Genomic DNA, 23,503 nt, shown 5'->3' on the forward strand with positions numbered 1-23,503 from the left:
TATTACCATTCCAACAGGGAGGAAAGAGACCACAGTGAGTAAATAATAGACCAAACCAAGATTTAAAACCAGCTGAGCAAACTCCAAGCTTTATATCTCCCTGTCATCAAAACCCTCTTCAGATCTCGAACTCCTTCCAGCTGTGTTGACGGTAGCACACTTCACTTGGGCTGGTTCCATACCTAGTCTCCAGCTCTCTCTGCAGGTATCTCACATCTCTGACATCACCAACATCTTGGGATCTCCATGGAAATCTAGGTTTCACTTTCACAGCTTCACACAATAGCTTTCTGGGTCTCCATGCAGAGATACCCCTGACACATGCCTGGCCCAAGTGGTTTTCCTTAGTCTCTAAGCAAAATTCCATAATTCCTCATTTGTATCATGGACTAAAACCAGAACACCATGTGGCTGAAGCTACCAAGTTTGGCTGTTTGCTGGTGCTGAAACATGGCTCCCTCATTCAAAGACATTTCACCAGCTCCCTGTTTTCAATGGTTTCCTTCATTGCCTAATAAGCTTGCTGTTTTGGAACTTGGCTCTTTAGACCAGACTGGCCTTAAATTTAGAGATCTGCAAGCCTCTTCCTTTCAAGTATGGGGATTAAAATTGTGCCCCACCACACCGGGGCCTAAGCTTTTCCCAAGTCAAAGCTTGGCCAGGTGGGGTCTCGCTCTAAGGTCACCACTCCAATTATTCCACTTAGATTCAGACTTCTTTAATCTGGTTACAGTTCATGGTGCCCCTTTTCTCTCCAAACTGTAAATTTTGGATTTTTCTTGCTCAGCTTGCTAATGTTCACTATAGATCTGCATAAGCATGGCCATAACAAGGCAAGTCAATACCAGACAGTCTAGAAATCTTTGCTAAAGATGTTAATGCATAAGTAGATTTTTTTGGACAAGGACAGAAAGCAGCTACATTCTTTGCCAAAATATCACAAGGCCACATGCACATACATTAATTCTTCTCCTCTTGAGCCAGACCCCCCACCACACACAGTTCAGATCACCCTCAGCACCACTGTTTTTTATGCTTCTACTAAGTATGCACTATTAAACCACTTAAAACAGTCTGCTTTCCTAATCCAAAGTCCACATTCTTCCAAACAAGACCACTATCAAGCCTATAACAGCAATACCCCACTCCTGGCACCAGGATCATCTTAGTTAGGGATTCTATTGCTGTGAAGAGATACCATGACCACCACAACTCTTATAAAGGAAAACATCAATTGGGACTTGGCTTACAGTTCAGAGGTTTAATATATTATCACCATGGCAGAAAGCATGACAGCATGCAGGCATATATGGTGCTGGAGAAGCTGAGAATTCTGTATCTGGGTTGACAAGCAGCAGAAAGAAGTCAATCAGCTACTATGCCTGGCTTAAGCTTCTGAAACCTCAAAGCCTAAGTGACACTTCCACCGAGGCCACATGTTCTTAGCTCTTCAAATCATGTCACTTCCTATGAGCCTATGTGCCATTTTCATTCAAATCACCACATGTGCTTAGAGGAATTATTTTTCTGGTCCAGCTTATTTGGTGTTCTGCATGCTTCTTGTACCTTGATAGACAACCTTTAGGTTAGGGCAACTGTCTATTATTTTGTTGAAAATATATTCTGTGCCTTTGGCCTGGGATTCTACTTCCCCTCTTCTATTCCTATAATTTGTGGATTTGGAATTTTTCATGTCAGATTTCCTGGCTGTTTTGTGTCTGGAGTATTTTAGATTTACCATTTTCTTTGACTGTGACATTGATTTCTTCTATCTTGTCTTCAATGCCTGATATTCTCTCCTCCATCTCTTGTATTATGTTGGTAAGATTTTCCTCTGATGTTCCTTTTTTTTGAGTTCCGAACTTACTTTTCATTTCCAGATTTTCCTCATTTTGGGTTTTCTCTATTGATTCTATTTTCACTTCCAGGTCCTGAACTGTTTTACTTATTTCTTTCCACTGCTTGTTTGTGTTTTCATAGATTTCTTTAAAGTCTTGCCTTGTGCTTGAGCTATGTTGAATATCTCAAGGCCTACTGTAACATGAATAACAAAAACCCAGAGACAGATATCGGGGTTCAAGCTGAAGAACAGAAAAACAAAGCAGCCAGCCAAAGCCAGTAGCTTTAACTCTACCTCATACTGAAATGGGTGATCCTGTCTGCATGAATCCTTAGAGGCAATGCTCCCCCTGACTGGAAACTAAATCTCACATGAGGCCCTTTGCTTCTTCCTTTTATACCTCCCTAGTGCTGGGATTAAAGGTGTGAGCTCTATTTCTCTTTTAGACTGATTCACTCTTGTGTGGCCCTGGGTGGTCTTGAACTCAGAGATCCATCTGTCGCTGTCGCTGGGATTAAAGGTGTGTGCCACCACTACTTGGCCTCTATGGCTTGTAGTTAGCTTTGCATTCTGAACCCTCAGGCAAGCTTTATTGAATCATAAATAATATATCATTGCAGCCTACTGTAGTAGGGTTCCTAGGCTCTAGTAGAGACATAAGACATATTATCCTGGGTGCTACTGTGTTTTTATGCTGCTGTACAGGTATCCAGGTTTGGGATGATTGTAATTCATCTGGTCTTGCTTTTGTTGCTTAGCTGTTTTGTTCCTTGCATTCTGTTGTCCACTCTGGTTCTTAGGAGGATATGGTGGCCCTCTGTTACCTAGTAAGGAATTGTTCTGGGATCTTGCCAGGTGTGGACACTGGAAGTTCTGTATAGAATGCACTTCTAGGTACTGGGAGCCAATCCTTAGGGATTGGAATGAAGACAGTGATGAGGGGCTCCCACAGAAGGAAGAAAAGCAGGGTCTTGGAGTGGCAGAGAACAAGGAGAGGACATTTATAACAAGTGGTCTGCTATACAGCTGAGGGTGAGACTTAGTAACTAGATTTGGAGAAGAGGGAAAAATCTGAAAAGATCTATAATTACCTCTATCTGCTTCTTTGGTTAGTGTGGCCTGCAAGCTCCCAAGGAATGTCAGCTGGAGTTGGGGGATTGGGAGAAAGGGATGAGTCAGGCAAAATTTGAGGAGAAGATCTGCATGATTTCCTGAAGATGGGGGTAGAAAGGAAAAGGGAGGCCACAGTAGATTGCCTACTACATTGGAGGATAAGACTAGGGGATTGGATTTGGAGGAGAGGTGGAAAAGGTAAGGATATGCAATTAGCCTACCCATTTCTCTGACCAGTTCTGGTATTTCTAAATGAAATACATTCTAATTCCAAATTGTTTCTTGTCCCACAAAACCTAAAGCATTATCACATGAACCTTGAATAGTAAGTTTTCTAACTCCTGGCCTAAATTTAAAAATAAATGAATATGTCATAAATCCTAAAAATGAATGCCAGAACAACTCATAGCTAAATTATCAAGTCTATTTTGAGTTTCTATACTCAAACTTACAATCAAAATAAATTACCTGATTTATGAAAAATGAACATAAAGTTGGGTAAATAACAGACTATTGCTATTAAAATGTATTTCGTTATTGTGATAGCCCATTGCACTAAATTCCTTTTGGTGTCATAGTATATATTAAAGTTCAAAACAGCATAACCATTTATCTCACTCAAAACTTCTGTTTCATGAAAAAGAAGTTGAATTATTTCCTTCTAAGGATTATTTTAGAATAATCTTAAGGATAACTTTTACTTAATGTGTTTGAAAATACACAACAATTTGAAAAACACTAAAACTAACCATTACAAATATACCATCTTAAGGCTAGATGTAGGGGAGCATGTCTTTAATCTTAGTAGGCAGATCTGAATTTGAGGTTAGCCAGATCTACACAGACCCTGTTCTCAAAAATAAAACAAGAGCTACAAATTAGTAAGCCTTTGCTATATACAAAACTATTTAATGAGCTAATAAAATATAAATATCTTTTTCTTTTGAAATTAGAAACTCCATCACTTTCCTCAAAAATCTTAAAAATCTTAGCTGATGTCAACTGAACCCACTGAAAATGTATTTTATACTTGAGTAAGAAGCCACTTTACCATTATAACACTGAATACTGGTATTGTTCAAATACTCTACACCACCTTGAAATAGACAAAGGAGAACAAAGCTACCTGGTATTGTCCTTCAAGTGTTTGACTGAAGGTAGCTTGTAATTCATGGTTCATAAAATAGAATGGTGATCATAAAGTAATTATATTTACTCAAGTGAAGTACGCATTTATTTCAAAAATAATCTAACAGAATATTATATGAATATCAGGAACTTAGAAAGCATTATCAAAGCGGCCTGCTTTGGAGTTAAAATATTTATGAAGTAGCTACAATTTCAGGTCTTTAGTATGTTTTTGGTACACTAGAATAAGAAATACCTCAATGAAAATACTAACAAGCACACATTTTAAAGCAGAGTATCTTCCCTTTTCAAAGGATGGCTAATATTTTACTACTTGTATATTCTAATCTATTATGCAAATTTCAGCATATCTACCCCAAAATTGTATTTAAAAATACACTTTAATATAAATATGATCCAAAATAAGTCAGTCCTTTTACTGTTTTTTCATAGTGCACACATGCTGCATTAGAGTCATATTTTTTTCATCTCTAAAAAAACATTTGAGTCTGGAGGTCCCTTCACATAAACATGCAGCTGCTTGATGACACATTTTTGCAAGGCTACTTTGCTTTTCTTTTTAGTTATACACAAAAACTAATAATCAGATAAAATGTGTTGACATCAGCCAGATTTCACATGTCATTTCCTTCATGAACCTTGAATAATGATGACAGCCCTCTTCGTACGTTAAGAAGTTCCTCTTCATGCTGTGACCAAGGGGAAAAACAACTATTTGCTTAAAGATAAAATTAGTGTTCATTCCACCCAATCCCTTAGGATCTATATGGAGGTATCTAGAGAATTCTCCCATCATTTGCAATATTCAAAATAATAGAGAAAAGACTTGCAATCTTTCAAAGCTTCACATGAAAAAAACACACTAAAGGGAAAGTTAAAAAAAAGGAAAAAAATCTAGATGGACAGTGGTGGTACACTACTTTAATCCCAGCACTTGGGAGGTATAGGCAGGCAGATTTCCATGAGTTCAAGGCCAGCCTGGTCTACAGCGAGAGTTCTAGGACAGCTGGGATATTACTCAGAGAAACCCTGAATTGAAAAAACAAAACAAAAACAACAACAACAACAACAACAACAACAACAAAAAACAAACCAAAAAAATCTAGAAAAAAATTTTAATGAGGACCAAGTTGGCAGCTTGTTTGCTCAAACTGAGGGAGGCTGGTTACAGCTTCACAGTCTGTACCACTCAGTAAAGCATGCCATTAAGATCTCAGTATTTTAATACTTTGTATAGATAAAGGTCACTATTATTATGTAAACTTAAAGCTTTGAGAAAATCCTTAAAATGTCCATGGAAAACAGTGATACGAGTCTCTTCTGGGGTGCACTTCATCTTAGAATGTGGCTACTAGTCTACTTGGTTTTTAGAAAGTCAACTAAGTTTTGTCAAGTCAATGAAGTGCCATTGCTTATGCAAGTAACAGTTCTCCTACTCAGTAGTCTGGGTTGCTTGGTTTTGGATAAAGTACACAATGTTTATAAACACTACAAACAGGCCATTTCTTAACCCAGTTTTTACATTTGCAAATCATTATCTTTTTTTCTCATCCATCACCTCATCTACTCTAACAAGGTTCCTATAATTTAAAGAACTAAAAGACACCAGGTTGAACCTAGCTTCTTCCTAACCCCCACAAAAAAAAAAGTAAACAAGTCTTGTGGCCCTTGGCTATAATCTGAGCATTCTGGAGGCTAAGGTAGGAGGATTACAAGTTTAAGGCCAGCCTGGACTCAAAATCAAGAACCTGTTTTAAGAATAGACAGAAAAAGGCACAAAAGTGTGGTAATTACATAGAAAAAAGCACTCAGCTCACTTACCATTTCCTTAAGTAGCTTCTCTTGCAGCATTTTCATGTTTGCTTTCATCAAACACATCTGTAAGCAACATAGTTTCCTCATGAAATTTATCGAATTTTTACAACAAAAAGACAAGTTAAACTAACATCAAGGTTACAGATAAGTATGTAAATTTATACCTCAGATGTAAAAATAGTCTCTTCATACACAGAGTTATAGACAACAAAACTTTTATCCAGTGATGTTTTCAAAACACGAAGCCTAATGAAATAAAATGAGAATTCACTTTTTATATACCAGCTCACATTTCATTGCTACAGTACAGCATATGCTATATCTCATCTACAAGCATACAACTCTTATCCAATAATAAAAGCATACTAACCTCTCCTGCTCACTTCGGTGGTATGCCCTCATCTTCTGAACTAATTTTTCCCCGACGTCCTAAGTTTTAGGGTACAATAAAACTCTTGTACTTTAACATGATTAAAACCTGTAAGTAGAATTAATGTATCTCCACTACCCTAAATTTAAGTAATAACTGGATATAGGCTAAGAATACTGCATTTAGCATACATCTTTTTTCCCCAGATTACAAGTATTATAAGTAAAATCTCTCAGATGTCTCCCATATTATCAAAGATCATTATAAAACTTTTTGCAATTTCCGAGTTCAAATGCAGTTGATATAAGATAAAGCTATGCATTACAGAACAAAAACCTGCAACAAGTCTCTCAACGTAGAGAAAAAACAATTTTAAAAGAGCTACACTTAGTTTTTTTAAACTTGTAGAAACACAAACCACAAGCTCCTTCTCCAAATCTCGCAACATCTGTGAGTCTCTCTCAGCTTTTTCCAGCTCGTCTCGGAGAGTGACTTGGAATTTGTCAACATTTTCATCCCTATTAAAATGAGATTGTTTTAGAAACACAAGGCCCACAGCTCATAAGCACACAGTATGCATGGCCCACCATACAGATTTGTGGTTACAGACCTGCGTCCCCGAGCTTGGTGGGTCATTTCCATTAGATGTTGTTGAGTCAATTTTAATGTCTTTGTAGTAAAGTCATCCATGATTTTATGTTGTGTCTGAAAAATACTTTTAAACTTAAAAATGTCTTTATAAAAATAAGTTAACCAAAACTTTATTATGAAAAAGTCTTTCCATAACACAAACAACTAAGGAAAACTTAGAAAATTAAAAATGCAATTATTTAAAGTCAACTTTTTAATAATAAGCTCAGAGAAGTGACTAGTTGTGTTGGTTAGGATTTGAATAGAATTCAATTTTCTATTGCTTTTATGAATACTACATATTTATAGTATTTATAAAAATTGCTACTAATTATAGATTTCTTCAATAGCATAGCTTAATAAGAATTTACCATTTTTCACAAATATATTTTCACCTACCAGAGATACATAACAGAGTCTGTAAAATTAGAGATTATCTTGACCTTAGGGAAAAAATGAAGATTTTAAAAAATTTCAGATCTTATCTTTGGACAAAAGGAAAAGGCAATCAAGAGATGAGGTTGATAACATACTAAATGTACTTGCCATTGTTCAAATAAAGACATAAGAAAATGTGATTTTCTACCTTTTACCAATAGGTAAACACTGTTTTTAAGATATACTTTGCACACATCATTTCACTGAATCCTCAGAAACTAAGGACACAGAAAGCTGGGAGTATAAGATACTATATTATGTGTACTTTCCACCAATAATAGCCACTGTGAGATTAAAATGTCTAAAGAAAGGGACAAGGAGATAACTATCTGTCAAGTGCTTACCATACAAACATGAAGATGCCAGTTCAGATGCCCAGCACCCACATAAAAAGCCAGGTTTTACATGAACTTGTAAAACCAACTCTGGGGAGGTACAAACTTGCTGTGCTTGCTTGTCAGCCAGTACAATATAGCTGAATAGACAAACTGTATCTTCATTGAGAGATCATTTCTCAAAAAAAGAAGGCAGAGAACAACTGAAAACACCTGACATAAACCTCTGGCCTCCACAAGTACGTATGTGTGCATACTCACTTCGCACACACAAAACAATAAAGTAAAATCCCTAAACATGAGGCATGAAAAAAAATTGGTAAAATAGGAAAAGTCACAACCTACCCAAAATGTCAAAATGTGAAGAAAAATTGAACAGAATAATTAGGAAATATATATATATACACATATAAGTATATATATATATATATATATATAGAGAGAGAGAGAGAGAGAGAGAGAGAGAGATTTCTGAAAGTGATAAGAGATGACTTTTATCTGACAATCATTCCAATTTATCACATATGCAAAGTCAGATTCATAAATGGGTGTTTGGTTGGCCAAGGATCAGACAAGGCATCCATCATCTACCATAGACTTGTAGTGTATTTCACCATGGTATTGTGTATAACTAATGAGGTAACTCACGTTAGTTTTCCTCTTATAGTCTGAGCTGATGTTATCAAAAAACATTCCAACACCTGGTAACTCCTGTCGCCAGTCCTCAGGAATAGAAAAATCTGGTGTTGATAATGAAGCTGTAATTTCAGACATTAGAAACGTAAACAATGCAGTAATATTAAAATAGGCATTACTACAAAATGTATCCTTGTCCTCAGACTGAGAACAAAAAAGCTGTGTTTAAATCTAAAAAAGAGGTTTTTTTTTATTAAAAATTAAATTTTTACTTGTCACAGAACCCTTTGATATGGCTATTGAGGTACAAACAACAACTAAGGTACAATATTTGTTACTTTTAAATCTGATCCATTAAGAAGGCAGAAGCACCTAAAGAGAATTTAGTGACACACTAACACTTCAGGGAACTCAGATTATCCAGTACAATTTAAATGTCAGACATGATAGAATGATGGGGGAAAATCTCTGAGTATTTAAGACCCATGCTACAGGTTTTATATAAGGTCAAATTAGGAATAAAGGTCCATATCCACCTTAGACTCACCCAAAGTTGTTTTTACAAAGAGACTTACGTTTTGTTGAAGTTAAACTATAGGAAGCTACCCTGAAGTAACTGCAGTGTGACAGGGTTTTGATCTGCTTACTTTTGTAGGTGTGATGATCTGAATCTTCCATCTGACACAGTCTTTTGGGAAGCAATTGTTGTCTTTCTTCTGCCTCTTCCACTTCTGTTTCATTGGAATTTCTTAGCTCATCTTCTTCTAGGTACATCTGCCGTTTGCGGCTACGTTGACTGGGCCCTTAAGAAACAGTTAAAAATCATAGTGCTAAAAATCTGATTGAATACATCCAACTACTTCACTGCTTTAATTAAAAAGCTTTTAAACAACTATGCTAAAGTACATATACTTTTATTTCTGTCAACAAATAATTACGTTACTTGAAATGTAGAATTCATTTAGGTGTAAATTCAAAGTATTAGTAATTACTTTAAAAGGCAAGGCTGTGGATAGAAAGATAGCTCAATAGTTGAAGACACTTGCTGCTCTTGCAAGGATCCAGTCTCAGTTCCTGGCACTATGCAGTTGCTCATAACTCTCTTTATCTCCAGTTCCAGCGTACTTGACTCATGGTCTCAGACATTGCATGCATATGGAGCATATACATACATGCAAACAACACAATTTTTTAAGCAAGGCTATGTCTACAAACCTGATACATGAGTATTGTCACTGGGCATGTCAAGCCATATTTTCTCTATTACTTCACTAGACAATGACAATGGAGATGCTGCGTGACTTGCCTAAAATAAATATAAGAAATTAGAAGAAAAGTAGTATAAACACTTATATTCATCTTTGACTATATCAAACTCCCAGGCCAACAGATTTCAAATGCTGCCAAATTCTTTTTCATAGCATTTTCTATCTGTTCTTTCTTTTCATCTTTAAAAACTGATACAAACGAATCTTGATATTAGATTAATATCAATGTTATCCTAATAGTTTTGACTTGACATTTTTTGGACATTTCTGACATTCAACTTCTCCTTGATATCAGTGTCTTTATTTGAGCTAGGAAATAGGGAACCACAGAAATTTTTTTCACCCTTAAAATTATGTTTCACTATTTGAACACAGCTTTTTTAAAACTCACATTACTTACTTTACTATTCTTTCTTTAATATGTGTGCTCTTCTAGCCAGCCACTTATGGGTAGCTCAAACCCTAGCACCATCTTCTATATTATACAAACTGTTAAATATTTTTACTTACTGAAATTCCGATTACAAGAATTTCAGTCAATCAAATAATCATGAAGCCAGAAAGTCTTATAAATATGTAAACTCAGGGATTTAGCCTCTATATCTTATTTTAAGACCTTCCTTTAAAAATCTCAAATTTTTACATGACAAAATCATTATACATGTTAAATACCAGATTCTCAAGTCACAAAGGCAGAAAAACACTTGGCAGTATGATTCCCACTGAAGGCTACCAATTTGAATTAACATATTACCTCTCTCTTGCTTTGCATATGATTTTCATGACTATCTGGAGATTCAGTTTCCATAAAATGTTTCTCTGAGATATTACAGCTTACATCTGAATAGCTGTTATAATGTAGGGGTCTCTGATTATCAATCACTGAATTTGTATTTTTTCTATTCATGACAGAATTATTCTTGGTCGGAGTGTTTCTGGGCTATGAATGAATAAGACATTCAGAAACCCAAAGGAAGTTAGACAACTACTTAAAAACAGAAAAAGTTGAATGAGATAGTAGAAAACAATTTTAAATTCCGGGAATTAACTCAATGCTAAAATTCAGCATTCACTTAAATAAAACATTAATTAGCTCAATAAGTATCTAGCAAAGTCCATGAGCAAAGATGCCTACTAGTATGCCTTCTAAACTTCAGAGGTCAAATCCCTTTAACAACAAAAAGAACATGAAAACACAAGAATTCATCATAGGATAAAATTATAATACTTTATATAATTGCCTATATAGAAAATCTACGACAATCTGGGAAATTATAAAGCTCAGCAAGATCACTCAAAATATAAAAATCATCTTTATATAAGAGCAAAAAACTATTACGTATGGCCTTTGTTTAAAGCAAAAACCTTTAAAACTCCAGAAATGTAAAATGTAGGGGTTTTGTGTGTGAAACACCCAGGCCAAGTGTAAAATTAAGCAGTATAGTATTAGCACAAAGATAGTGACTAACAGCCAGACTCATGTGATCAACAAGACTAATCTGGGTTAGTTAATGTAAGCAATGCAAGTGGAAAACTTTCATTGTTCATAAGAGACTGAAACCTAAAAGTTTAAATAAAAAAATTTTTACATTAGAGGAAAATATTTTTGGGATAATACTTAAGGAAGAATTAGGTCTTAACTATAATATAGCCCAGGTTGGCCTTGATATTTCAATTTTTCTGCCCTCACCCATTGAGTGCCGGGCCTACAGATATGTATTAAACATGGAACTATAGGTATGTATCAAACATTCCCTGCTTGAGTCTTAAATACTTTGAAAGACTAGAAACTGTTTCACTGTTGGTCAGACTGGAGTTCTGGATTCCAGCAAGTGAAAGATACAATAGCATGTGAGCAATACAGAAATGACATCCAAGCCTACAATAAGAATTCCTAAAAAGGCTGGATGTAGTGATACAAACTTTTAATCCTAGCACTTGGGAGGCGGAGGCACAGGGAGGTGGATCTGTGAGTTTGAGGCCAGCGTGGTCTACATAGTGAGTTTCAGAGCTACACAGCACGGCCTTCTCAAACCCTGACCCAACCCCACAAAAAACTTAACTGTAAACTTTAAGATAAATCAATGCTTCCATTTACAAATTAGAAAACATAAATGGGGCTAGAGATGTAGCTTGGTGAAAAATTCTTATCTAGTATGTATGGAGTACTAGACTCAACCCCTAATAACACAAAAACAAAACAATTAACAGAATTGCTTAAACTGAAAGTACTCATTAATGCAGTGAGCCATGAAACTCCAAAGACAGACTGAACTTCACTGAACTTCCAGGCTGGTAAAAGCAGAAGCATCATATAGAACTCAGCAGAAACATCAGGTAGAACTCAGCAGAAATCTATGGAAAAGGGGCATAATCACTTCCTCAGCTCCCAGCAAGTGAGTATGCATCAGACTAAAATTCCATAGAGCATAGAAAACATCACAGAAGGTAATGAAGGTAGTTACAATGACTTAGATGTAGACAGACATGTGCAAAATGACAAGCAAAGGGTTTAAAGAATACACAAAGACAAAGGATAGAGAGTCTAACAGGGTACCAGTTGGCATGTTATGAACTGTAGAAAAATGGCTTGGAGAACTGAAGAGGTAAACCAGGGTTTAAACTTCCTACATCTGTTTTTTTTTTTAAAAACAGCACTACTCTGAACTCTGTTTGACATACTGACAGTTTAACCTAAGATTTTGTTTGCAAAATAACCCCCTCTATAAAGACTACTGACTTTGAAATAAAAGGGCCTTAAAATCATCTAGAAGTAAAAAAAAAAAAACACTCAGTTAAAAATGGTAGGTCAGATGGCTCAATGTACCAGCAGTTTTGGATCTCTGATACAGGTATGTTAAGTAACTACTGTACATATTTTAAGTGCTGGTACTGTATCTAGGTCCTATTGCATGCTAGACAAGTGCTCTAAGTGATACTCCAAGCCCTAAACAATCATTAATACCATTTTTATTAGCAATGTTTAGTACCTATGAGTTTTAAACTTTCTTATGTAACTAAACACTTGAGCAATATAGTTTAACTACATTCTTTTCAGTTTTGCCAATAAATGATTTCAGAAACTAAAACTTATTAAAGGTTACAAATACTGAATAATATGCAATACTATTTGATGAACATTATAGGCAGTGGCTTGCCATTTTCAGATGCAAATGATAAAAGAAAATTATATTCTTACCAAAGAAGGCAGTCCTGGAACAGGTGAGCAACTCTTTCTCACAAAAGGTATACTGATCTCACTGATTCTGGGAGATTTTTCCTGACCTCCAACTTTATTGTTACCTCTTAAGGATTCAGGTGATGCAGTTTTTGGATAAGGTGAAAGAGATTTTGTGATGTAGTCATAATCTTGAGTGAAATCCCTTTCTGTTATTTTCTCCATACCTAGATTCCCCACAAACACAAACATATAGAAAACAGATATAGTATTATTGTTCACCTTGGTCTAGGAAAAGGCATGATAGATTTAATAATTTATCAAATCCTCAAGGTTTTGATGTATTTTTAAAAAGATACACTTTCAGTAATTTAAGACCAACTATGTTTGAAATACTAAGACTCTGAAAAATGCCCAGTTGAAAATTTCAGAACCTTTAAGAACAACTTAAAAGTATCTATAAGAATGAGATGAAATATAATGATCAACTTAAGTGTTATCTAAAATATTATAACATAGTAACTATGGCTAAAGTTTTGCAAAATCTATTGGTCTAAGTTGCTCCCTAAAAAAAGCAGGACAGTAAGGCTGGAGAGAAAGCTCAGTCAGAAAGTGCTTGCTACAAACCACGAGGACCAAGTTCATCTCTTGAGCCCACATTAAAAAAAAAAACTAGGTATGGTGAAACATGCCTGCAATTCTAGAGCGTGGGAGTTGGATCTCTGGAGCTCAGTTGACTAGCTAACCTGTCTATTCTATTTGGTGAGTCCCAGCACCACTTACTTAAAAAGTTTCAGGGGAAGATGGCTACTTAGAAACAACATTCCACATGCACAAGTACATGCATACATGTGCCAAAATAAAAAATGAGAACACAAGTTTTAATGTAAATCAATTCTCAGTTTTCAGCTCAAATCAAGGTGTGATGTGACAATGATTCTGAGCCTTGTGAAAATAAAAGGATTTTGCAGCACCTCAGGGAAAACAGATACATTAACATTCAAGTCTTGAATTTAACTAAAATGATTCACATTTGGAACTGTTTTAAAACAGCTTCACAGGAGCTTGGTTTTTGTAATTGAAAGACATATATAAGTCAATACTCTAAAGAATATGTATTTTCAGCCGGGCGGTGGTGGCGCACGCCTTTAATCCCAGCACTCACAGGTGGATCTCTGTGAGTTCAAGGCCAGGCTGGTTCGACAGCCTCCAAAACAATACAGAGAAACCCTGTCTCGTAAAACCAAAAAAAAAAAAAAAAAAAAGAATATGTATTTTCATTGCTAATATTTTAAACAAAAGCAAAAGCTATTGTTTCTGAAGATAATCTACTGTCAATTCACAGAATCATCACAATATTCCTTAGAATTTTGTCAAAAATTATATAAAGGATCCCATATAGTTTATATGTTACTAAATTCTTGAGCTTAAAGTATACTAGAATTATGATGTCACATTTTTGCATGTATAGCTTATGAATTAAATATTTCCACATTGAATTATTTGATCTTTAATATTCTGACAACCTTAGATATTCTATTATGTTCTCAAGTTGGAAAAAAAAAACAATTAGCCTTAGCTGATTTAAGATGAACCTTTAAACTAGTTGTCTCAAGTAAATTTCACAAAACTAATCTTTTAGTGTTTTCATAGAGTCACAAAAGAAACTGTTAACTATCCCCGTAAAATGCAAGGTAAATGAAGTAGCACTGACATCTCATCACTTCCACAGATGACGGGCTTCCAGACACAGATGCAGAGGACAGGGAAAGACTGTCTTCTCTCCCATCTCTTAGCTCAGATGAAATGTCCTGTTTTTCTGGTGGCTGTCCTTTTGGTGTTTCTGTAGTGAAGACTTTATGTTGTTTCTTTGGAAGCTTCTTTGTTTGGGCTCTGGAATGGACATTCTCCTCCTAAATGCACCAGTAACTTCAATTTATGCTCAGATACATTTACACAATTAGACATATTAAGTTACACTACAACATTTATTCTCTTATTACTATATAAGGCCATAACAAGAGCTTAGATAGTAGCAAGAATATGTCCTAGTACACTAGGAAAATATATTGACTATGAAGTCTGTAACTGTCTACAAATAGAATGCTGTGCAGGTTCAAAGCAAATGACTGTATCCAGTTTGGAAAAAACAGAATTAATTCCTGGATTTCATGGTGCTTGAGACACTAAGAAGTCTGTGTACCAAGATGGTGAAGGGAGACATGCATGAATAAGACTGAATCAGACCAAAGGTATTTGAGAAACTCAGGTCTTTGCTGAGTCACAAGTAATAGAGAATTTGTTACAATTCTGGGTATACACTGGGGAAGAACTTGAAAGACCATCATTCTTAGAGTATCAGAAAGTTCAGTTCTCAGGATTTTTTGTTAGTTCTCATGGTTTTGTTGTTATTTTGGTTTTTATTTTTAAGGATGGATAAGATAAATGGTTTACCCACATATTTGGTGGTGGGTATAGTAACATCAAAGCAAGAAATAATAGAAAAATAATGATTGTTGTCTGGTCCGAAGGAAAGTTCACTTCTCTAAATTCTGGGGTTAGAAAAAGCCAGCATTCCTCAGAAGGAGCCAGTCTCTTTACCACTTGGGGCAGAGGCACAATGGCTATCTATTAGCATGCCAGAGTGCACGAGGGCCTCCAAGTTCCCTCCATAGTACAAGTACCTGTTGTACATTTCAGAGTCCCTGGCTCTTCTCACCCTATTCCTTACCCTAAACTTTTCTAGCTTAGCACCTCCAATGTCTTCACCTCCCTCACCTAGCTATTCTCTCCTCTCTCTCCCCCTCTCTCTGCACCATTTCCCTATTAGTTCTCTCTTTCTTGGTCTCATTTGCCCCCATACTTTCGCTGTCTTCATCTCTCATGCCCTAACCTCCTCTCATGATCAAGTCCAGAATTCTGGCCATGTTCATCCTAATGCTTTCTCTCCCTGCTCTGGACTCTTTCCAGATAGAGGCTTCTGGCTATACTCTCCCTTCATATCTACAATAAAAACCTTCCACTTAACCAACCTTTGGAGGAGCTGCATCATCAGTTTATATATCTGGTTCTGAAGTCCTCAGTTTATACAATTATGTTATAATGTCTTTAAAGTGTTCCATACAAGAGATAAAGGAACACAAAGAAGAAGAAATGGTGGTTGAATGGGTTAAGATCAACAAAGTGATGGGGTGGTGGTGGTACATGCCTTTATTCCCAGCACTCAGGAGGCAGAGGCAGGTGGATCTCTATTTGAGGCCAGCCTGGTCTACAGAGTGAGTTCCAGGACAGCCAAGGCTATTAACACGGAGAAACCCTGCCCCCCAAAATCAACCAATCAAAAAAGTCAACACAGTGTAGTAGTCAAAAATCTAGCTTTAGCACCAGACTCTCTAGGTTCAAATTCTGTGTCTACCACTTCATAGCTATATGAATTTCTCTTTCTTGAGCCTTAGATTCTCATTTGAGATTAGGATGATATCACTCACAGTAATTAGCCATCTACATATCAGATTTTTAAGATAAATCTGTAAAGTACTTAAACTAGCAATGGGCATGCTGTAAGTATTATAAGCATACATAAAAACATGAAGTAGTTTAAGAAGAATAAACAGAGATCATAATTGTGTTTATTGACCTTTGTTGGAAGTTTATCTTTAAATAAATATGAAACTTCTTTTTCACTCTCCGATTCTGATTCTGAAGTTGAGAGATCCTTGTAATTTTTTTTTGTTTTTGTTGCTGTTCGTGGAAGTCTGGTTCTCACATCTGCAACTATTTCATCATTGTTTTTTGTAATGTTTTTATTGGGTGCCTTTGGAGAAAATTTCATGATTATATCAGTAATAGAGGTGTCAGAAGTATAAGCTATTTTCTATAAAATGGCACACTGACAATTATATATATAATATATGTAGGAATGAAATGATTCTTGATAATCCTTATTGGAAAACCTTAAGTGAATTGTATTTTATGTTATCATTCTTGTCATCTATCACTGTTTTATTCCTATCCTGAAATCTCTAACAGGACAAATATTCTCTAAATTTAAACACATACACACAATGAAAACACTGATTAAAAATAAATGCATGAGAAAATAATACAAAGGTAGGACCCAAAGATCAGTAAGAAAATGAAGGCATGGTGTTGTTGTTATAACTGACTTTAAAGGGTATTTTATTTCTTAGTTACCATTATGGATCTTTGCTGCCCCTTTTCTATGGATGACCCTGCAAAATTCAGGAAAATAAGATTAAAAATTTTAACCAATAAAATATTCATAACATTTCTGCAAGTATAAATTTAAAACCATAAAATAAGAAGCCGCTCACCCTCAACACTTTTAAACATTTAATAAGCCTCCCCCTACATGTAACTTCAAGCCACTATGACACAGGAACCCTAAAGCTCAACTTTTCTGCTGGAGAATGTGGTCTTCAGGGCTGCCAGCCTACTTTGTGAGCCTTCTCTCTCCCTATACTTGGTAGCAGACAGATTACACTACATTGTGATGGAAAATACATATTTAGACTTATTTAAAAACTTATATGTTGGAATTGTTTGTTATGGAGTGAATTGTCTGCCTTTCACTTTATATATTATCAAACTTTTAAAGTATATTATCATCCATAAATCTACCTTCAAGTTTAAGAGCCTCTGAGTAATGCTGAATCTACCGTGTTCTCTTTTACAATTCTCTAAATCCCTGTTAATCACTTCGTTAAAAATCTCTTATTTGCTTTAAAAAAATTCACTTCAGGTATGTGTTTCTAAACAGACACTGAGTTTCATAACATAGAATGCCCTGTGTGACAACCTATGATTTGTTTTACTTTGTACATCATCACTTTCCTAGTGCTTTAGCTACATTACTGATTACAGTCTTAGTCCCATTTGCTTCTTGCTTTTCAAGCGCAATGTCTGTCCGTCTTTTTATATTTCTTTGGAAGCTAAAACCAAGCAAAGCTAGCAAAAAGCAATGCTTTTTTACAATAAGATCCTTAAATGCATATTAACTTACCATCTAACCATTTCAACAAAATAATTGTCATATAAGTTTAATTTTGTATTTTAATTGATTGTAGTACTTATTTTAAACCCCTATCACTACACTGAGATCCCTAATCTTCATGTTTAAAATATACATCTTTCACAGCAGTCTCTAAGAAAGTATTTGCATTGTCCTTTTCTCTTAGTTTCTTCTAACACATTGCTTCAAAGTCCATACTTGGACAAGATCTTTTTTTCACTATTTTGTGATAAATATCATATTCTAATTACCCCAATTCTGCATTCCCTTGATTATACTATACTGTTTCATCATGCATCTGGCTTAAACACTCACCTAATATTTCTAAACACACACCAAAATTCACATCTATTGTTTTAATTTCTTTCTAAGCCAGCTGTCTCTTCCATATCTTAACTGGTCATTTTTATCTTGAAATAAAAGTCAATTACTTTGAAATATACATAAATTTAATTTACAAATCCAGAGATACTTTGTGTTCCTTTAAAAGTGAGATAAAGTCTGCTAACAAGCTTTGACATTGAGGCTCAGTCACAAAAACAGTAATTATCTTTAGTCAAAACCTGTAAGCAAAATTCTTAAGGATATTAAGAAATTTATTATCATAAAGAAAACTGAATAGCCACATTCTAGCAAATACATCATGGATGTCTCAAGTAGGGTAACCTCCATCAGAAGACACTATTGCATTTTCTATATACTAAGTTTAGCATGTAAATGAATTTCTAAAAAGTTTATGTGTTGGTAAGTCAGAGAAATTAAGATACATAAACACACAGAGTATAAATTGCAATAAATAGATGTGTCAGGGTCCAATTCTTGCCTCTAAGAATGTTGTTCACCAATGTTTAGTAGCTTATTTATAATAACTTTAGCTACATAACCAAGTAATAGTAATCCATAAATAAAATAAGCAATGATAACATGTCATGAACAAATAATTATGGTAAGTCACGTTTTTGTGTACCTAGAGGTCTTATTAAAAAGAAAGCTTGGGAGGTATCTCACAGTTGATAAAAATGCTTTTCACTCATGCACAAAGACCTGAGTTTGGATCTTCAACAACAATATAAAAGCCAAGTAAGGGAGTGTACAATTATAATCACAGCACAGGCAAACGAAGCATAGGAAGGTCACTGGGTCTTGCTGACCAATTTGTCAGCCTGGCTGAATTGCCAAACATCAAACTGAGAAACCTTGACTCAAAAGAATAAGGTAGAGAATAATTGAAGAGGACAGCTAGCATCAACCTCTGGCATGTTCTTCCTGTCCCTTTCCACCTTCCCACCGTCTGTCTTAGTCTCTCTCACTCACCCACACAAATATAACCATATTAGAAAAACAATGAAAACAACTAGTATGCTCTTTTGTACTGCTTACAAGGACCTGTTAATAATAACAGTATCAGTGATGAAAAGAGAAACGAGCAAGCAAGAATATGTAAGAAAATCATAGGATTAGCAAGTTATTATGTATATTAATAGAGTTTTATATACTGAATATAATTATTTGCAATATTTCTCTAAAAGGTAACTTCTCACTTGTTTTTCCACTTTTGTATTGTTTCATGTTTTTATTTCTACTATAATCCATTAGTCTTTTTGATTTTGGTTTTTTTAGCCAGCTAATGTCAGTCTTGCTGTCATCATATCCACATTCTGTTTCGGTGTCACTAAAGAGAGTTTTCTCATGACTTGTTGACATCTAGGGAGAAAAATCCACAAACACACTTTAGTACATGTCATAAATAGTAAGGTAAATGCCTAAACACTCCAAATAATAAGCTAAATGCTGGTGGACTTTTGCCAAATTTTTTGTTGTTTCTTTAGCACTGGTAAGGGTTCAAACTCAGGGCCTTGTACATGCCTGGCAAAAGTTCTATCACTGTGGTATATATCCTTAGGTATACTTTTTAAAGCATGATGTGATTTGTCAATAAATGGAATATTATTTCTCACATTGTCCTTGATTAGTCAGAAGAATGATGAAGTGAACAAAGTCAATGCCAGATTAATCAAAGTCCTCATTTCCACAGCATTCATCTATAGAAAGAGAATGCTCAGCACAGCACAACACAGCAGTCTTGGTTTTCCTCATCTTGAAGTCTTGCTCTAAAGTCACCTTCTAATGGGGTATATACGTAGTGACATAAATAACTTTTTTCACTTTGCACTCACATCAAACTGTATGAGAAACATTATCATATGAAAACTTCTAAAACTCTCAGAAAGCCTCCAGAAGATTGTCTAGGCCATCCTTCTCAATCATGGTTTTCAAAGTGCTATTTTCCCAAGTTCTAAACTTGAAGGCACAGATCAGATCACTTTCCAAAATAGTTTAGATCACTTTCTGTAACTTTTCATTAACTTGGAATTCTTTCATTTTATTCCCAGTTAAGGGAGTACAGGTCTCATTATATGTCTGCTATATCCTTAATAATCTGTGTTCTGATTAAGTGAACTATAAATATCAGTTTGTGGAGATGTTAAAGACTGGATGATATTTTGAAAAATCATCAAGGCATTGCTGCTCTCTTAGTAATTTCATTTTGTTGTTTTTTTTTCTTTGTATAGTTCTTGCTGCTATGCAAATTACATAAGTCACCATTCTTTGAGCCAGCATGGCTTCCATCTTTAAGTTCCTCTTCTATTTTATTACTTTTTAGTGCTTCCATACCCATTCAAGTGCATTCACACTAGTTTGGTTAAGATTGTCAACAAGAAAAGACAAATTTGAATGATTACGATCTTTCACTGTATTTGTCAATAAGCTCAATATTCTTGGCAGTTGATTTTGAAAGTATAAAGTTGTCAATACCATATGCAGATTTAGAAGCAAATGTGGTCATATTTTGTTTATGATATAATAAAGCTTGCCTGAAGATCAGAGTACAAAGCTAACCACACTAGTTAGCCATAGAGGCCAGGCAATGATGGTTGACATCTTTTATCCCAAGGACCTAGGAGACAGAGGCAGATGGATCTTCTGTGAGTTCAAGGCCACCCTGAGCTACATGAGATCGAATCTGTTTAAAAGAAAAACAGAGCCCACACAGAGGTGATCCCAGCCTTGGAATCTCATGCCTTTAATCCCAGTACTAGGGAGGTGGAGATAGAAGAGAGATAGCTAGATGGAGAGAGAAATATAAGTTGGAACGAGACAAGAGAGATGCAGGCTAAGCAGTTTAGGCAGTCTGAGGAGCAGTGAAATCTGAAGAACAATGTAGTCTAAGCAGTCTGAGGATGCAGTCTGAGGAAAGGATTGCCCCTGTGGGTCTGAACACCAGTTCTCTAGTGGCTGGCTGCTTTGCCTTTCTGACCTTCAGCATTAACCCTAGTATCTAACTCAGAGTTTTTATTATTAAGAGCAACTAGAATTCATGCTACAGAAAAAGAATTCTGGCTTTATTTTCTTTAGTTTGGATTTTCTACTATATAGGTTGTGTAGAGGGAGCAGAAGGGGTTGGGAGATTAAGCCTTTATTAACAAATCAAACTAGTTCAATCTTCATGGCTGTGACAAGAGGTTTCCTGCTACCAAGAATTCAGACTCCTTAAGACTTTTGGTATTGCTTTAATGTTCTGGATTTTGGATTTGGAAGATATTCTCAAACATCTACAGCTAAAGGTTAAGTTCTGATTTGTTCCTTACTCATCTTCTTGATTTAAAGGTAGAAAATCCTTATAGCCTCAAATTTACACTCTACTATTTCCTCCAGTTTACTGAGTATGCTGCTTTTCCCCCGTGGATCCCTTGAGCTTTTTTCTGAATAGAGTAAATGTTATGATGGCCTAAATGCCACCATACTATTCTACTCTATTTTTCCAGTATCATTTCTGCTCACATGTACACCCATCGGTTTGTCTTACCTCACAGCAAGCTCTAATTCCAACAACAGTACTGCACAGGTAGACATTTTTCTCTATATAATCCCTGTGTTTTAGTTTTTTATTTTGTATCCCCTGGAATAATATACAATAAAGATCCTTAGCCCATGGCAATTTGACAGCTACCCATATTTCTGTCTTGAAGTTGTCATATGGCTATCGCCAGAATTAGCCATTTTCTTTGGATTGAAGGGCAAAACTTTCTTCATTATTCCATGTACATGTAATGTTGTACTTACCCACTCCAGATGAAATATCCAATTTATGAGCCAAACACAGTAACAAAATCTCACATCTAAGTGTGAATGTTCTTTTCTGAACACATGCAAGTGAAGTTAGAATTACAAATGGTTTTAAGCTGCCTTTATAATAGGTGTCAGGAATGCAGCATGGATCCTCTGGAAGAATAGCTAGCATTCTTCTCAACTGCTGAGTCATCCCTCCAGCCCGAGTGTTATTTTTAAACACCAATATTTATTATATTTTCTAGTTCAATAATCTCCAGCATTAAAATGTTATTAAAAGAAATACTCTTTTAAAGATATATTTTTATTTATGTGTTATGTGTGTTAAAGTACATATGTTCAGATATCTGCAGAGGCCAGAAAAGTGTCAGATCTCATGGAACTAGAGTTACAGACTGTTTGTGAGATGCCCAATGTTGAGGCTGAGAACCAAACTCAGGTCCTCTGAAAAGTACCAAGCACTCTTAGTCACTGAGCTGAGCTTCCTCTCTAGCCCAATAAATACTGGTTTATATTGGTATATCAACGCTATAACTTACTCTTTTATTTTTTGTTTTGAAAGAAGGGTCATGCTCATCATGATTCCTTACACCTAGCCTGGAGAAACAAAAATATGAATTTTAAACATGTATCTCATTTGTTTTCTTCAGACAGAGCTCACTGGGAAATTATTTCTAAGGTTTAATATTTAACTCTTTCACTAACTGTATTTATCACTAGCAGTGTAATTAAGGCCAAATTATCTTTTCTGATCTCAGTTTTTAAAACTGAGTTTCAATAAAGAATTTTTCAAATCTAAGATCAAAGTCATAATAGTAAATTACCAACCTTTACATATTGACTTTAGAAATAAGTGCTGAAGTAACAATCACAGAGGAATTGTAACAGTAGGATTTTTAATCCACTCCTTTCCTATGTCAAAAACTCAGATTAGGGAAGATTTTTATTTAAGGTAAATGTTAATGTAACCTACTGAATTATAGTTTTTTTAAACCTACAATTTTATTGAATTATCCATACTGGCTTCTCTAGTTGTAGCTTGAAATTCTTGGATCTATTTGGAAAATAAACAGAAGAAAAAATACTGTGTCAAAAAATGGGAAATAGGAAAACAAAAGAACATATCAAATCTAGTTTCTTTCACTTTAGAGAATAAGAATTGTTATTAAAATCAGCTCCCATAGTATTATTTAAAGCAAAAACAAGTAGTGAAAGCAGGCTGACAGTAAAACAAATCAGAATAAATTTACCTCAAGGAGGACCAGTGGTTTTCAGTGACACCACATTATGATAAAAATCTCTTACATTGTAAGAAACTAGGATTTTTGCTTGACCTCATGGCTAGAGTTAATGCACATTTTATGTCACTTAAGACTGTTAGCCTGTAGTGTATTCAACCTATCTGCTTCACTGACCTTTAAGAGAACAATGTAACAACCAACCTTACTTGACTTAGATTTCCCATGTAACCAACTTCTCCAATCCAACTAATGCATAGCCATAATCTTAAATTATATACCCTTCCATGCCCCTAACTCAGAATAATTCCCAAATACTCTAATATTCAT

At 35.3% G+C, this 23,503-nt stretch overlaps 1 protein-coding gene across 1 annotated transcript in view; it reads right to left on the reverse strand.

Moving 5' to 3' along the window:
- Positions 1 to 4,169: 4,169 nt before the first annotated feature.
- Positions 4,170 to 23,503, reverse strand: part of Sycp2 (synaptonemal complex protein 2) — a 65,269-nt gene continuing 45,935 nt past the window's right edge. Inside the window, exons 27-43 of the mRNA XM_040732975.1 lie at positions 22,934 to 22,989; positions 22,475 to 22,532; positions 19,346 to 19,508; positions 16,967 to 17,004; positions 16,410 to 16,586; positions 14,487 to 14,685; positions 12,794 to 12,999; positions 10,349 to 10,534; positions 9,542 to 9,632; positions 8,974 to 9,129; positions 8,339 to 8,448; positions 6,898 to 6,992; positions 6,706 to 6,805; positions 6,288 to 6,346; positions 6,082 to 6,163; positions 5,924 to 5,980; positions 4,170 to 4,791 (exon numbers count right to left, since the gene is read on the reverse strand). Coding sequence (XP_040588909.1) covers positions 4,717 to 4,791; positions 5,924 to 5,980; positions 6,082 to 6,163; positions 6,288 to 6,346; positions 6,706 to 6,805; positions 6,898 to 6,992; positions 8,339 to 8,448; positions 8,974 to 9,129; positions 9,542 to 9,632; positions 10,349 to 10,534; positions 12,794 to 12,999; positions 14,487 to 14,685; positions 16,410 to 16,586; positions 16,967 to 17,004; positions 19,346 to 19,508; positions 22,475 to 22,532; positions 22,934 to 22,989 — 1,908 coding nt within the window. The 3' untranslated portion in view covers positions 4,170 to 4,716. The remainder of the gene's footprint in view (positions 4,792 to 5,923; positions 5,981 to 6,081; positions 6,164 to 6,287; positions 6,347 to 6,705; positions 6,806 to 6,897; positions 6,993 to 8,338; positions 8,449 to 8,973; positions 9,130 to 9,541; positions 9,633 to 10,348; positions 10,535 to 12,793; positions 13,000 to 14,486; positions 14,686 to 16,409; positions 16,587 to 16,966; positions 17,005 to 19,345; positions 19,509 to 22,474; positions 22,533 to 22,933; positions 22,990 to 23,503) is intronic.

The sequence above is a fragment of the Mesocricetus auratus genome, unplaced genomic scaffold (genome assembly GCF_017639785.1).
Source record: "Mesocricetus auratus isolate SY011 unplaced genomic scaffold, BCM_Maur_2.0 Super-Scaffold_100028, whole genome shotgun sequence".
Taxonomy (NCBI): domain Eukaryota; kingdom Metazoa; phylum Chordata; class Mammalia; order Rodentia; family Cricetidae; genus Mesocricetus; species Mesocricetus auratus.